Below are 17,382 nucleotides of genomic sequence, written 5' to 3' on the forward strand. Positions count from 1 at the left end.
CAATAATTTAATAATGTTCAATTGTATTGTATTGATTATTTGCTAGGCACAATTATTTCATGCTCACCCTTTGAACATTTGAACATTATTTCAATAACATGTTCAACACAATTATTTTTAATTGATTGACAGCCCTAATTTATATGCAATTAAAATGCGATTAATTAATTACAAAGCCTCTAATTAATTAGATTAATTTTTTTAATCGAGTCCTGGCCCTAATATATATATATATATATATATATATATATATATATATATATATATATATATATATATATATATATATATATATATGCATACACACACACACACACACATATATATATATGTGTATATATTTATACACAAATATAAATTTTATTTATTTTTTTTTAAATACATTTTTTTTTTTTTTTAATTGTGCTTGCAAATTGTATAATATCCAAGGTAAACATGTCTAGTAATTGTGCAGTTAATTCTCATACTGTATTTTCAGTTTTGGAATATTTATCCTCTCCCCAAATTTGTTACTAATAAAACACAATACAAATTATTAAAAGAAAAAAAAATTATATTTACCTTTTAATAGTTTGTTTACATCTACCTTGTAAATATATTTTTTTATTAAAAAGGTTACAATTACAACAACAATTCAAGTGTAATCTTACAGTATATTCTACAGTAAAAACTGTACCCAAATCTAGTCAACAAAATGTTGTCTTTCATATTTCGGAAAAAAACTTACTTACTACTGTATTCCTCAGCTCGCTCCTCGAAATACCCGCACTTCTGAGGTACATTTTCCATTATTATTATTCCTCACAGCGCTGCGAGACGGTGTAAACAAGTAATGATCTGAATAAACTTGTGTTTTCTCGAGCTGATATGAGGGCGTTCACAGGTTTGCGTGGATTGCCTCAATCATTTGCGTTTGAATAGCGCGCGCTCTCCGTGGGCGGAGTCACATTACATTTGAATCAGCTGTAATGAGCTCGACTGGAATCGCTCTCTTTTAATACAGATTTCACAAGATGAGAATATTTGTTTTTTATATAAATTACTTTATTTAAAAGAAGAGAATTCAAGCTTCATGCCTGTGTGTCTGTATGTCTGTTTGACTGAGTATTCGCTGAGTTATTGTTTATTTTCGGACGCGTTTCACAATGGACTTCACTGGCAGAGAGAAGGCAGAACTCGCTTCGTGTTTATTTTTCTTTATTTGGCAAAAAGCACAACACTTTGTTTTTATTGTGAGCAGAGGTGTCAAGTAACGAAGTACAAATACTTAGTTACCTTACTTAAGTAGAAATTTGGGGTATCTATACTTTACTGGAGTAATTATTTTTCAGACGACTTTTTACTTCTACTCCTTACATTTTCACGCAATTATCTGTACTTTCTACTCCTTACTTTTTCAAAATAGCCTCGTTACTCCTATTTAATTTCGGCTTGTTTTCATTCCGGCTTGTCGTCGTTAAAAAAATTGGCCAATTACACAAACTGTTTAGATCTGAGTCCCGCCTCCTGAATACACAGCGCTAAACTGATTGGCGTTGTGGTGTCTTTCTAACTTGTGAGAGGCTGTAGTCACATTTGGTTGTGCAAAGCGCCAAAACTCCTCCGAATGAAACCTAGATGCGGTAAGCGAGGGAGAAATCGGGGGAAATCGCGTCAAATGATTCAGAGAGAGAGAGAGAGAGAGATTGCATTTTTTTTCCTTACATTACTTTTACTTTTATACTTTAAGTACTTTTGAAACAAGTACTTTTATACTTTAACTTGAGTAAAAAGCTTGAGTTGATACTTCAGCTTCTACAGAAGTCTTTTTAAACCCTAGTATCTATACTTCTACCTGAGTAATGAATGTGAATACTTTTGACACCTCTGATTGTGAGTATACACAAAAATAATACACATTTAACAGAATCGATTGATGTATGAAACTTGTTTGTAAAATCAAAGTCAAAAGAGTATTTCGGGTCTCAATTCAACTGATAAGGAAAAAAGCGAGCAGATCACGCCGGCGTGATTGCCGACCTCAGAGGGTTAACCCTCTGGGTTCTAAGGGGTTTTGGGGGTCATTGAGATGTTCTGACATGCCCTGACATTTGTGCTTTTTTCAGTTGCTTATAAACATATTAATGGCAAAGGTGTAATTAGACTCTATTTAGCACAAACAGGGCTATCATAATATGTGAGCCACGTGCATGTACATATTTGTATTTTTGAGAGAATAAGCCACCTATAGCCACAAGAAAGAATGCAAGAGCATTGGTTCACAGTTGGATGCATCTCAATTTTATTTTATTTTTCCACAAATTGTGCTTGCAAATTGTATAATATCCAAGGAAAACATGTCTAGTAATTGTGCAGTTAATTCTCATACTGTATTTTCAGTTTTGGAATATGTATCCTCTCCCCAAATTTGTCAATAATAAAACACAATAAAAATTATTTAAAGAAAAGGCTTATATTTACCTTTTAAAATTTGTTTACATCTACCTTGTAAATATATATTTTGTTATTAAAAAGTTTACAATTACAACAACAATTCAAGTGTAATCTTTCTTTGTAAAAAATAAACATTTTATCATACATATTTCAAAGTTAAGGATTCATTACTTTGAATATAGCCTACATTGACAAAACATACTATATTTAACATATTAGCAAAAATTGGCAAACAAAAGCTTATTTGAGGTGGCAGATATTTTACAGTAAAAATATATAATCTATCCAAAACTAGTAAATGAAATGTTGTCTTTCATATGTCTGTAACATAGGTCTTTCGTTTTTATTATAAGGAATATAAATGTTAATTTGCAGTTTAATACGTTGCTTATACAAATACATATTATTTTAACATATTTCAGTCGATTTTTACTCATCTCAGTACAGTTTGCTAAAAGCAGATCATTCATTCACACAGAAACGCAAGTGTGCGAGCTGTGGTAAACAGCGCATCTCTGCCGTTCATTCATTCACAAAGAAACGCGATTCACTTGAGAATGAAAAAAACTTACTACAGTATTCCTCAGTTCAGCTGCATCTGCTTCTCGAAATACCAGCACTTCTGTGGTACATTTTCCATTAAAGTATTATTCCTCACAGCGCTGCGACACGGTGTAAACAAGTACAATGATCTGAATAAACTTGATGTGTTTTCTCGAGCTGATATGGGAGCGTTCACAGTTTGCACGGATCGCCTCAGTCATTTGCGTTTGAATAGCGCGCGCTCTCCGTGGGCGGGGCAGATTAAAACATAATGAGCTGAGATGAGAACGACTGACATCTCTCTCTTTTCATAAAGACCTAGAGATTGGCATGGTTTTATTTCAGTTAGCCTAATAACTGGTTTGATTTGCATTGAGAGATGATCTTATGGAAAGTACCCCATGCCAATCTCTAGGTATGGTGAAGGCTATGTGATGATGTGGGGCTATTTTAATTCCAAAGGCCAAGGGAACTTTATCAGGATGCATAGTATCCTAAAAAAAAAAACTTAAAAATAAAAATCTGCCTGTCTCTATGGGAATTTAACATAGGGGTGCTCCAAACTTATGCACCCTGTATTTTAAGGAAGAACATTTATTTATTTACGATACATTATTCATTCACAAAGAAAATTGGTGTCCTTAAAGGTTGGAGTTTTCCTAATTTTTTTAATTAAGGCATTAAGTTCACTTTCCAAAAGATGATTTTTTATTCCTCTTTTTAGTCAACTTTAGCATGGGTGTCTAAACTTATGCATAGCACTGTAAATTCATTAATCTGGTGCACTTTGAGTCACCCGAATCCACTGTTAAAAATAAATAATCCACCCGCAAACCGCCTATATTCTCTGATTTAGATATCTGCATCTGATCATCACATTACAATTATTCAAATTCTCAGTGTTAAGCATGATAATATGGTAACATATCACACTGAAGTAGGCTGATTTAAAATGAACATTTATTTAAAATAAAAGTTCTTCTTTTGGCAAAATTACATTTCCTTAATAGCCTAAACAGAGCCTTTACTCCCTTCAAACTTAAATTGTCAATGTTTCATTACATCACTGTTTGAAAACACTCTGAATAATTTTTTGTACTTTTATAAAAGGATATTTTTTTTACTAAATGTTTGCTCTATCTTTCATTTCAAAGTCTTAAATTTGATCAATATATTCAATTAAAATAATAAGACACTAGGCTGTTACCAATCAAATTAAATAATTTACATTGAAAAATTATAACTGTATTAAATGAGATTATTTTAAATATTTTTGAATATACAAATAAGGAATGTTGAAAAGAATGATACTTTATGAAACTAAACCGCCAGGTGGAGGCGGCAGCCGACCGTCTTAATGAGCGAGTCAGTGAGTCATTCATTCAAACGATTGAATAAATCAGCTGATTTATTCAGAATGAAGCAGTTTATGAATAGTTAATTGAATCTTTGACTCAACCGATTCGTTCAAAATGCTGAATCATTCAGTAATGCTGCTGCAACAAGTGTTGCTGTGAGATGCGCAATGGTTCTGCGGTAATCTTTGTTTGGGACTATTTTCGCTGCTGAAACAGAACAAATACAGTCATTGAGTCTAAATGTAAGTGACTTAATTTTAACTATTTGTTTATTGAACTGTTATGAAATCAGTCTCTGTTTCAATCTTGATGGTATTCAGGCAAACAGCTCTCTGGTTGTGTGTAGCCTAGGCTATATTGTTTCTTAACTATAATATGTTATAAATAACTGCGCGAGCCTCAACACCGCAACTTTGTTACCGTCAGTACATTAGGTAGGACTATATTATTATCAACTATAGGCTATCAATCGCCACTTACATTAAATAAAACAGAATCATCCTCACGGTTTCGGTGATTCCCTAGTTATTTTTTATTTTATATTAAACTTGTTTTAATCAGGGCATTTGTCCGGATTGGCTACAATTCTCTCTCACTTTTCCCTTAAAAAAAAAAAAAAAAAACCAGTGTCCCGGACAAGCGTTATCGTCGAGCCCTGATGTGTTTTCCTTGATTTGTTTTCCCTGAAGAGAATTACGTTGTTGAGAACGAAAGTAAAAGAGTCACGCACGTTCATTGCGTTTTACCGTGATGAGAGGTCCGTGTCTTTATTAAACTCAACACATTATAATGATTTATCTGTCATCCACCCTCGATTAATTGGAATGGAACGGTTTAATTACTTGGCTCGCACGACTCGCGGATTATCCGCGTAGCACTACTATACGTTTTGAGAATGGACACAAGCGGTAACCACATCAGATCCGTCACGCTGGGAAAAGTGTATCTGACCATGTGACTGTCTCTCTGAGTTTTGTCGAGAGCCGGAGGCGGCACGAAATTGTGTCCATTAAACGTAGGTCACAACTTCAAAATGTGGTTGAAATAATTGCCATTTAGCCCCATCTGTCTGTAAAGAAGCAGAGCCTTATTAATTATTGTTGATCCAAGCCATATTCTTAATAAGGAGTATGAGCTGATGCCCTCAGGCAAGACAACCTGTAAGTTGAAAAGGTATAAATTCTCTCTAATTCCATTGTCAATTAAGCAATGATTGCTTTGTGTGAGTGAGGGTAGATTTGTAATGTGTTGGGTATTGGGTAATAATTTAGGTGTAGGTATTGTGTATTAAAATAGTACACAATAGCAATGATTGATGTATACCATTTGGAAATGTTATGTTTTGTGTTGTATGGATAAAGTGTAAATGTATGGTGGACTGTTGTACATTGACCTGCTCTCTCGACAAATTTCTCAAAAAAGTATTAAACTAAAGGTGACGATACACAGGGCAACTTTTTGAGCGATTGTTGCTTGGGCACTTTCCCATTGAAAATGGCCAATACATTTCTGTCGGGATAATTTAGATCGGTCGTGGGCCCTGTGACTCATCTGGTTGCCCGTTGACAGCAACATTGCTTAAAAAGTTGCCCTGTTTGTCATCACCTTTAGGAAACTACTGTATTTAGAAGGCCTGTGGTGTGTTTATACATGTATTTTCTTAAAAGGGAATTATACAATCAAGAAAATTATTTATACTCTTAATCATGTTGGAAAGAATATATCAGAACAAAAATAGTTTTGAGAGGTTTTGTAAACTCACAGTTGAGCAGTGATTTCCTCTCCGAAGGCAAAGGTGAACAGTACAGTGCAGGTAAACCTTAGATGAGTTTGCAGTGAAGACAAACATCCTGAAGGAGAAACGGCTGGATGTGGAGACTCCATTCTGCAGAAGCTCAACTGTTTCGTCACTTGGATTGGGACACCTGAGAATATCAGCAGTGACAATTAAGTCAATTTTTTATTGTTTAATAATAATATGTAAAGAATAAAAGAATCTGAAACAGTGTATAAAATAATATTGTCAACAAAAACACAATAAAAATGATTTGTTGTGTTACATTTTTCAAGTGTCCAACAAAAGCATGCAGACTAAAACTCAGTAACTGATTGGCATCAAATTTATGGTGGCATTAAAGTGGAGCTTTCAGAAAATTTGTACCCCAAAAGTGATAAAAATGTCCTGTAAATCTCTTCTGTCTTTTAAAGGAACACTCCACCGTTTTTTGAAATAGGGCTTATTCACCTTCTTTCCTACATTTAGATAGGTGGGCAAATGCATTTTTGTCTCAGTGCATGCATTGTTTTAGTTTGACAGGGTCGGCGCTAGCTTAGCTTAGCATAATGAATGAAATCCTGATATCTCTGATCCCAGTGCTTCGCCTGTGCTTCCCCCTAATATTGTCTCAAGTCAATATCTGCCTAGGAAATCGCCTAGTGTTAATCTGTATCGCTATTTGTACTCGTTGTGAATACGCAGGCCACAAGATGTAATTAGGTGTTTTTTTTTTTTTTTTTTATATTACTTTTACTCAGGACATGCTAGCTGCCAACAAAGGATTCCAGTCATTATGCTAAGCTAAGCTAGCGCCGACCCTGTCAAACTAAAACAATGCATGCACTGAGACAAAAATGCATTTGCCCACCTATCTAAATGTTGGAAAGAAGGTGAATAAGCCCTATTTCAAAAAACGGTGGAGTGTTCCTTTAAGACTTTGCGCTGATTAAAACACAAGAAAAGTCTTACTCTCCACTGATGAGGTCCCAGCGGACAGAGTGATGAGGATTGTTCTCAGGTGTTGCCCAACATGTGTCAATCACTGTGGCAAACTGACGGCGGTCAACCCCCTCAACACGAACTTCCACAAACATCTGCCAGTTTATCTCCACATTCACACTTCCATTAAAGGGCTGGGAAAACTCAACATCCTGATATGGAACCATCCTGACCTGATATCTCCCTTGACCTGCAGGAAGCTTCTTGTGGACAATGCTGTTGAAAAAACAGTGGGGTAGATGTGTGGGAAAAGGATGGATACTGACTGATACATTGATTCATACTGTATCAATTCAATGACTCTGTTTTAGGAGTATACAGTAGCATACATGCTCTCAGTATACTTATACATTAGCTGCGTTTACATGGACCCTAATAATCCGATTGTAATCGGACTACTAGCGCAGTCTAAATAAAATAGTCACATTAATTCACGTCAAAGGGGCGGTTTAAATCTTTTCCAACTTGATCTAGAGGACATGTATACACTTGTTCGGATTAAAACCAAAACTAGAAAGTACTGCGCGTGTGCAGTGACAAAGAAATTGCACATTGACATATGAAGTGAGGAACGAGTTGTTGTTATTGTTGAATGAAGTGCCATAAATTACTGTTGTGTCATTCTATTATGTTCTTTCCCCTCATCGTCTGTGAAGTGGAGAACGACAACATCCCATCAGTCCTTGTTTCAGACTCTCATCCACAGATTACTTTGTTTTTTAGTTTGGGAAGGGGCATTTTTACTGCCTGATAAATATAAGCAGCACGACACAACGGTTCATGTGGACTTTATTTGGCGTTCATGTAAACACTACGTTCAGATTCATCAATCGGATGATCTTATTCTGATTGAAACAAAAAGTGTCCATGTAAACGTTTGTGTATTAATTTAATGACTCTATTTTAGAGTTAAACAGTTCAGTTTACAGAAAATTACCATATATATAAAACCATATATAAATTACCATATATTTTTTTCCCCTGTAAATAAAGCAGCACAAACGGAGTCCGAACAATAAAGTCCTACCTCTCCAGTGGATTGATTTCCATATTCATAGAAAGTGTTTGATTTTGGGGGTATATACAGCAGAAGTTCAGCTTCAGACTTCTCTTCCTGCTGATGATAACATTGGTCAAGCCCAGAGCTCCGAAAATAAAGTTCTCATAAATGAAGTGGGTGCCATTGGCCTATGGACCAGAGACATAATATTTTAATATTTTAGTTTGAATGTAATTCAAGATATTATCTAAAAGAATTTTAAAGACATTTTTAATAGCAGCTTGCATTCAACTACAGTATTAAGAACAAAACTAAAAAAAAAAGAGTCTGATTTAAACAATTAGTTTGATTTAAAAAAGGCTTAGTTGTACTTTTTCCTTAGTTGTACTTCAATGCCTTTCAGTCCGTAACACATCGAGACGTGAGAGCTGTGTGTGTTTAAATAGCATATAGTATTTATAATGACTCCTACCACAAGATTTGTACCACAGATGTGGTCATTGTTGTCAAAATAGAACTCCACTCTGCCATTCTGGAGTGTTCCTTTGCAGCTGGGGTCATTGAGGTGTAAGCTGTCAGCAGGAAAACCAGCCTCAAAGAGCTGGCAGCGAGACAAAGACATGGAACCAGAGCTGCTTTCACAAACCTCAGAGAAATCTGACAGGGGGAAAAAAGAGTAAGAACAGCACAGTAGCATTAATAAAACAAATGTGATTAATTACTTAAAACTTAGATTTGAATTGTTGTTGAGGAATGAGTCCAACCAAAAGAGTCTGGGTCAGGTCTTTGACGGCTCTCGCTACAGAAACAGCCGTAAACACCATTTTTCTTTCCACACCATTCATCTTCAGTGCAGCTGAGCTCAGAACAGGGGTCATGCACAGCTAAGAGGAGAACCAAAGAATGAATGAGGCAGCTGGAGCATTTATTTGCTTACAGAAACGAATTCAATTATGTTTACCAGGGTCATACGTAAGACGTTTCAGCCCTCTAATCTTCTTTGTAATTTATAGAAAACTGATGATGAATTAATATTTCATTTTGCTTCTATCTATTTTTCACTCATTCATTTTGTAATCTCTCATTTAAGTAATGCAGAAAAGTATGTTTAAGATTACTTTGAGTTATAAATTATATAATGGCCTTCAAACCACTTCCTAGGTTTACCACGGGGGTGACCACACAAATGTCCTCAACAATACTATGTGCATGCCATTGGATAGCTTGATCCCGTGAGTTAAGCATAAATGGAATATAATTGGAAAAAGTTGTTGAGTTATTGCAAACATAAAATAATGAAATACTATAATGATACATTGGTTCTTTCAAGTAGATTATGTTATTTAGAATATGAAACATGGTTGCTTTGCTCATGAGAAAATATCACAACAAATAAAATGTATTTTTCACATACACAACAATATACTGTATAACATCCCAAGTATACATCAGTTGTATAAATGTGTTTATACTACAGGGCTGTTGAATGCTTGAATCTGATTGGTTGACGAACGTTCTAAGGTGTGCATTATTTTCAGGGAAACGCACGGCTAAAGTAGTTCCAGGCAGGTCTTGACCACATTACAGTTCCATATCACTTCGCCTAGTTAACGGTAATAACGGAAAATAGGATACAATTCATAACAAGAAAAAGCATTTAGCCCCATGCGCTTGATCTGGAATTTTCAATGTCTAGCTTCACAATCAATGGAAACATGCAGTTTAATTTTAATAAATAAAGTATATTCCTATCTATAATCAACAGAAAATTAAACTGAATATAGGCTAAATAAATGGATAGTCCTGCAGCACGGATTTTTATTGCAGATAATATAACAAATAAATAATTATTGATAGGCTTTACTTGTTAAAAGGCTTTTTGTTTCATTTATTTGGCTAGTCTGTCATCTGTAATAATAGAAGAAAAAAAGAATGAACGAATTAATTAAAACGAATTGAATTAATAAATAAATAATAATATTGACGCACATGCTTTTCTGTCTCATTATTGCAACATCTCTCTATAATAACTGCATTAATAACTGCATAAAGCCGAGGACACACTTTAAGACCGGTTATGAATGTAATTTGATGACTGATCATGCCCAAACGCGTGTTCAGCGCGTTCAGTCTGTGTTCAAAGTCGGTGTTTAAAATCTGCTGCAGTCGATGAAAACAGTCAGAGATTGTGTCAGCTAGTCGTGTGTCCCCAGCATTAGTCTGCTATCAGTGGCTCAAACCTCCGTTACTAACTCTAAACTGACGTTTTGGAATTAGCAACGGAGGCATTGGATTAGATGCGTAAGAAATTAGTCCTACATACTAGAGCGTTTTAATGACAAAAACTTTACAAACGTCTTGAAATACATAATCTGAACAATGTTTCGAGGTGTGGTAACTGAAGTATAAGCGGAATAATTGACTTCAGGCCGTTGAATTATTAGAAAAATAATGCACACCCGAGGTGAACGGCCACTCCGCTTCGCGTCGTGACCGCATTACCACCTCGGGTGTGCATTATTTTTCTAATAATTCAACGGCCTGTCGTCAATTATTCCTTACTTGACTCACCTTGGCAGATGACTCCAGCATCTTCACCGTGCCCACAGTTATGTGATCCCCATGCATTTGCTGAACAGTTTGTCAGTGTTGATTCATTCCCACGGCACTGGACATTATCCAACCATATTTGTCCAGAACCTTCTCCAAAATAAGCAGAACTCTTTAACCCTATAACACTCCCACAGCCCAGTTCTCTACACACCACTGCTGCGTCTGTAGAATCCCAATCATCATCACACACTGTTCCCCATATTCCATTGTGGAGAACCTCCACTCTTCCAGAACAGCGGTTGGTTCCATTCACCAACTTGACAGCTATTAATCACAAAACAACATAAAGAGAGAAAAAAAGGTTATTAGGTTTTAGGTTGTTCCTTTTTGTTTGTATTTTTGATTTAACAAACAAAGTGGTAATATTAGTGGAGTTTCATCCTCCTCAGCATCATTACCTTTGGATCCTGGCCATGAAGAAGTCGTGTCCAATGTCGCTGTTGAAGCAGAATAAACTAACACACAAAACAGGTCATTAGGTTTTTCGTTTGTTAGTTTTTGTTTGTTAGTTTTGTATTTTTGATGAGATAACAAACAAAGTGGTAATATTAGTGGAGTTTCATCCTCCTCAGCATCATTACCTTTGGATCCTGGCCATGAAGAAGTCGTGTCCAATGTCGCTGTTGAAGCAGAAGAAACTAACACACAAATAAACAACAATGTTATGTTTAGATGAAGATGTTGACATGTCAGATTGATTGCAGTGCTTTATGTTTTTCAGTTCAAACTCATTTTTTAGGCTGTTTTACAAGTTGTGTGAAAAGCAGATCTGGTTCTAATTCAAAGGTCTATAATTACCTGTCAGTGGTGCTGCACTAGTTTGTGCCTGGCCTGCTACAGAAAAAGAGAGATGAACAAAGTCTATTACAGTTCCAGAACGGATTTCTTCATTTGCATGGTCTTTCCCACACTGAGAGTGATATTCAAACGGATGGTAAACAAAAATGAGTTATTTTATTCTAAACCATTTGCCTTCAACATGCTAAGAAAGTCGACTGCATAGATTCCAAGCATGAAGTGAGTGGAACAAAACTCAGTGTCTGACATTGAGACCAGGCCAATTCATTTAGCCCATGCCACCAGCTGGGCAAAAGTTACAAAGTTCTAAATGAAGCTTAATGTACACATTAACTTCGTCCCAATTCAGAGGCTGCATCCTTCGAAGGCCGATTGCGTCACCATTGTGCCACAAAGGCTCCTTCAAATGTGGCCTCCAAATGCGTCCTTCGTTCCCCGTGAAGAGAAGGATACAACAGATGGATCCTGGTGGAGTACTGGTACTGGTGGAGCTGGATGATGAGTTGTGTGGTGAAGCCCTTCCTCCAGCATTTGAATTCAGTTTGGAGAGAACGATTTGCTGAACACTTCCTGTGCTCAGGCCCTTCCTCCTCCACTGGTTCCGTCCGGCATCCAAGTCCCTTCATTTCCATTGGGTCTGCCCAGATCCAGTCCGGTTCCGACTCATTTTCGTCACAGATGGTACTGTCCATCTTCAAGACTCCTTCATCGCCGCTGGTCCTAACTAGCTCAAAGCTTTTGTTGCCACTAATGATACGCCCACCTAGCCTCCCTCTCCCACCTCCTCTGCCCAAGCCATTCAGTCCTTCGGCCCCTCCTTTTCTGGCTCTCTTCAGTCCCTCAGCTCCACTATTTACTCTACCCTGCTTAGACCAGCCTTAGGCTTCAGATCTGCCAGCTCAGCCCAGGGGTGTCAATTCCAGTGCTCCACATCAGACCTCCAGGCCTGTCGCTCATTAATCATCAATCATTAATTTTTTTTAATACTTTTTTATTGTGACATTATTCATATTGCGATCATACACTTAACATTTCAGAGTAGGCACAATATATATATTTTTCCCCCTTTTTTTCTTTCCTTTCCCCTCCTTTCCACCCCAGTGAATTGATCAAATAAATAAAATAAAAAAAAAAACCTACGAAAAAATAAATAAAATAAGTAATTGACAGAAGGAAATGTATACGTATACATACACACATACATAACCACGCACATATATATATACCCCCATATTTTCATATATACATACGTATTTGCATACACATGCGTGCATACATGCATCTCCATATACATGTTTACATACAGACATACAAATTTCCATATAGCTGCATCATATATCACAGAGATTACATCCATGCCTCCTCTAATTACACAGGTCCAAATCCATGCTTGGTTTTTGTCTTTCAATGCATTTGGTTAGCATATGCAAACCATCTCATCTTAAATAACTTCATTTTGCCTCTCATCTTATGCGTTATCATTTCATTTTCATACAGGTTTTCTACAGCTTCAATCCATTTATCCAACCTGGGTGGATCAGTTTTTTTCCAACCTTGAGTTATTTGTTTAATAGCAGTAATTCTCAACACCCAGAAGATATAATAATTTTCTTTGTTTAACCCTTTCGGCTGTATGCCCAGCATGACATGTAGTTGTTCAAAATATTTTGACCACCGATTTGCTTCATTAATTCTAACACATTAACCCAATATGGCTGGATTTTTGAACATGTGTAGAGGACATGAGCCAGGTCAACATTACATTCACCACACTCTCTCCAACAGTATTGTGTTTGATTTGAATATTTACTAATTTTCAGTGGTGTTCTAAAAAATCTAACCAATAGTTTCCACGCATATTCCTGCCAATAGGGGGACTTAACATAGCAGAAAACATTTTTACATGCCTGACTCCACTCCTCTTCAGTATTTTTTTGTATTTATTTGTATTTATTAGATTAATTTCAGACATGTTAACAAGTTCATACACTTTGTTTCTATCATATATAGCCAGTCTTTAACTCACACAAGAAATTGAGCACATATACACATATGTGCATAGAAACCCACATCCATATCCATACGTACCTACATATATCCACACCTACCCCCACATACGTGCATACATACATACCCATATACATACACACATATACAGGTACATAAACATACCTACATATACAAACGCTTACATATATACATAAATGCATACATATAAACACAAACACATATACACTAACACTCTTTAACATGTCTGAAAAGGGGTTGGAAGAAGTAAAAACTTATTTAATCCTACCCCTTCTCCAGTATTCAAAACTTACATTTGCTATAATCATCCTGTTTCCAAAGTCTTCTAATCTACGGGAAAAATAATAATAATAAATAAATAAAGAAAAAAAGAAAAGAAAATGAATATAACCGTATATCAATAGAGAAGTAATCTAATATTATTCTTGTAGTAAATTCTAGAGCCTTGACTTCAAATCCTTATTCACATCCCCCTACCATACCCACATACATCGTACGAGACATCAATTCACCTCTGGCTTTCATCTCGGTACTTCACAAAAATCATCAGTCTAAACCTCTGCCATAGAATGGATTATTTTATTATTTTATAATGTTTCCTGGGGTGCCCTTATAATGTTAGTATGTTTTTTAGATCAAAATTTGTTATAATTTAGAAATAAAAGGCATATTTCCTAGCCTGATTTCATCCATTGATTTGAACACTCTGTTTGAAGGGGCGTGTCTGCTGTGAGACTGCAGTGTTGTTGCCCACTGCTGTGATTGGCTGACATGCTTGCATATGAAATATCTGGCATTACATGTAGAGCTATCTGGAAAACTTTTACTATTACAGCTTTTATATGTTTTTACTATTACAGCTATCGGGATTAACGAATCATGAGAAGTTTTTTTTAAAGTATTTAGATCTATTCCCATCACATAAAAGGTTTCAGTGATGAGCACTGAGCAGATGACAGCCTGTTGATCGCGTGAATGAAGATCTTATCACTGCAACGCGATATACTGATGCATAAACAGTGTTGAACGACTTTGAAAGAAAGATTATCTGTCTGAATTTGAACAATTACACATCAGAAATTCACATAACCCACTGGTTCTCCAGAGGCTCGGATGAAGGAGCAAAAAAATATTTTTGTGTTCATTTGTACAACCAAACACTGAGCAACTGCCATGCTTCGTTCGCTCGTTTGCAAGCCATGATGTCTCTCGAGGAAAAAACAATATCGCGCTGGATCTAGATAACACAATGTAAATTATCGTTAATAAAATCCCTACTTGCCGCTTGCGGGAATATAACGTTAGTTGAAATTGCCCCCTTCGTCCGTTTGAGACGCCGAGAGAAGCCTGGCTGCTTGATATTGTTGTAACAGTCCGTGGTGAAATGGGCAGAGCAACTAAACAACTTCGAATTAAACTGTAGCGGTATCCGATTATAGATAGATAGATTATAGATAGATCTGCCATTTTCCCGATTAACTTCCTCCTCCTGTTTCTTCACCTGCAGAACTTCTGATGATTCGGCTGTGCAGTTTCGCCTGGCACTGAGCATGGGCTGGCATATGCAAATTTTTAGAGGCGTACATATTAATGATCCCATCGGTTTCGTCACAGTTGGTGTTATGTGGAGATTCGCCCGTTTTTCAGGGGTGTTTTTCAAAAACGAGATTTAAATAAGAAAGAGAAAACTATGGTGTTTGAGACTCACTGTATGTCATGTCCATGTACTGAACTCTTGTTATTTAACTATGCCAAGATAAATTCAATTTCACATTCTATGGCACCTTTAAACAAACTCATGCTTGGACATTGCTTCAGTTCTTGGCTGAGTTTATTCCAAACCCTAACACCACAGACTGAAGTGCACATCCTCTTCATGGTTGTTCGAACACTCTTTATCCTGAAGTTGCACCTACCCCTGTAATCATAACCCCCTTTCCTATCCGTAAAAAGTTTCTGTATATTATCTGGTAGTTGTTTGTTACTGGCTTTAAACATTAACTGAGCTGTTTGAAATTCTACCAGATCTGAAAGTTTTAGTAGGCAGGAGTTTCTGAATAAATCATTAGTGTGATCCTGGAAACCTGCCTTATGTATTATCCGGATGGCTCTTTTCTGGAGTGTACACAACGGTCGAAGTGAGGATTTGTAGGTGTTGCCCCAGACTTCCACGCAGTAATTTAAATAAGGCAGAATTAGTGAAAAGTATAATATATGTAATGCTTTTATATTCAAGAACTGTTTGGCTTTACCAAGGATGGAGATACTTCTGGATAATTTAGACTGAACATGATGAATGTGTGGCTTCCAGCTGATCAGTCACTGTTATTCCAATGTCTTTCTCCAAAGATTTCAAAATATTATTAATTTGATTATCATTATCATTATTTAAAATGTTATGAATTTGTCCCGTTACATTTTTAAAGCTCGACTTTTCATAGTTCTCTTACGAGAGGTCTCTCGTACTGCGTAATATATTACGATAGGGGAAAACCTCTTTTCCACAAGATATTGAAACCAAAAAATTATCCTTAGAATTTTGTATTATTGCAAAACGCGTTGCGGCAGCATGCGGCCATGGGCGAGACAGCTCGCGCGCCCATTGGCTGCTCTGCGGCAACTGCATCAGCCTACCGAGCGAGGCCTGAGGTGACGTCAGGCCAATGAGGGTGCTTCGCGCCCTCTGCGTCACGTCCCGCCGAAACGGGCGTGGCTTAGTCCTATAAAAGGAAGGCTCGGGGCAGCTGATCCGTACTCGTTCTCATACTCGTGGCAGTACTCGTTCCCTCTTCTAGAGAGAACCGAGGTTACGTTAGTAACCGAGTACGACTTTCAAGATATGCTCCACGATAGGACTGAGGTCTTGGAAAGACTGTATATTTGTTATTATATAGCTCCTTACTTGGAGGTGTCTAAAAAAATGGTTACTTGAAAGGTTATAGTCCTTAGATAGATTTTCAAATGTTTCAACTGCATGATCTTTGAACATTTTATGGAATCTTGTAAGTCCCTTAGTTTCCCATATCCTGAAAGTCTCATCCATACGATTTGGAGTGAAGTCTGGGTCTTGACTAATTTCCCTCAGGCAAAGATGGCCGCCTGGGTGCAGCCACAATGTTTGACAGGTCCTGTGTGTCTGCCACAAAAGTATATCAAAAACCCTTGGATTTTGCCATGCTTGTCTGGTCTTCTCCTGTCCTTCTACCTCCTCTTGAGTTTAACGTGTCCAAGGAAAATGGATAACTTAACTCTCTACCCAGCAAAGAGGAGCCAACATCTTTTGTATGCAAGAATTCTGGATTGTGGACATGCTAGGCCACCCCCAGGTAAACTTGATCATACAGCATCTAGATCATTCCCTTGGGTTGAGAATCTTTTTATGATAATACTTCTGGCTGGTGATGTTGAGCAAAACCCTGGACCTGTTTTAAGTCCTGTTCCACCTCTTCTACCTGGGCTACAGCAGCTCCCTGGGCTAACACCACCACTGCAGGACCCTACTACAACTAAGCCCAGTATGTTACCACAACCCATCATACCCATGAGTACACAGAGGATGTATTTAAAAAACATCGATCATGTAAGTTATTTCAGACTCTTAATCAAGCCAGGACGATATGGGATCCACAGTGTAAAAACAAAGGGCTCTTAGGTGGCCATCTGAACATACGCAGTATGGCCCCTAAGAGGGAACAATTGGAGCATCTTCTCATTAACTCAAATGTAGATTTCTTGGGACTTTCAGAAACTTGGCTTAAACCCTCTTCCCCACAAGCAGTGGTATCATTACAAGGCTACAATGTCTTTAGATAGGATAGGTATCAAGAAAGGGG

At 36.9% G+C, this 17,382-nt stretch overlaps 1 protein-coding gene and 1 gene segment (V, D, J or C); one reads left to right on the forward strand and one right to left on the reverse strand.

The window, feature by feature from the left end:
• The window catches only part of LOC311071458 (Ig kappa chain V-III region MOPC 63-like), a 178,588-nt gene that overhangs the window by 123,117 nt on the left and 38,089 nt on the right, over positions 1–17,382 (forward strand).
• Positions 1–17,382, reverse strand: part of LOC311071456 (scavenger receptor cysteine-rich domain-containing protein DMBT1-like) — a 55,955-nt gene that overhangs the window by 4,404 nt on the left and 34,169 nt on the right. For 2 of the 6 annotated variants that reach the window (XM_084095865.1, XM_084095861.1), the window contains 9 exons: positions 11,522–11,557; positions 11,305–11,361; positions 11,122–11,178; positions 10,682–10,987; positions 8,875–8,994; positions 8,583–8,767; positions 8,138–8,298; positions 7,081–7,326; positions 6,097–6,259 (listed from right to left, as the gene is read on the reverse strand). In XM_084095865.1, the coding sequence (XP_083951991.1) occupies positions 6,097–6,259; positions 7,081–7,326; positions 8,138–8,298; positions 8,583–8,767; positions 8,875–8,994; positions 10,682–10,987; positions 11,122–11,178; positions 11,305–11,361; positions 11,522–11,557 (1,331 nt within the window). The remainder of the gene's footprint in view (positions 1–6,096; positions 6,260–7,080; positions 7,327–8,137; positions 8,299–8,582; positions 8,768–8,874; positions 8,995–10,681; positions 10,988–11,121; positions 11,179–11,304; positions 11,362–11,521; positions 11,558–17,382) is intronic. The other 4 variants (XM_084095866.1, XM_084095863.1, XM_084095862.1 and 1 more) reach the window with 3 other exon arrangements.

This window comes from Abramis brama (genome assembly GCF_963993115.1).
Source record: "Abramis brama genome assembly, chromosome: 20".
Taxonomy (NCBI): Eukaryota; Metazoa; Chordata; class Actinopteri; order Cypriniformes; family Leuciscidae; genus Abramis; species Abramis brama.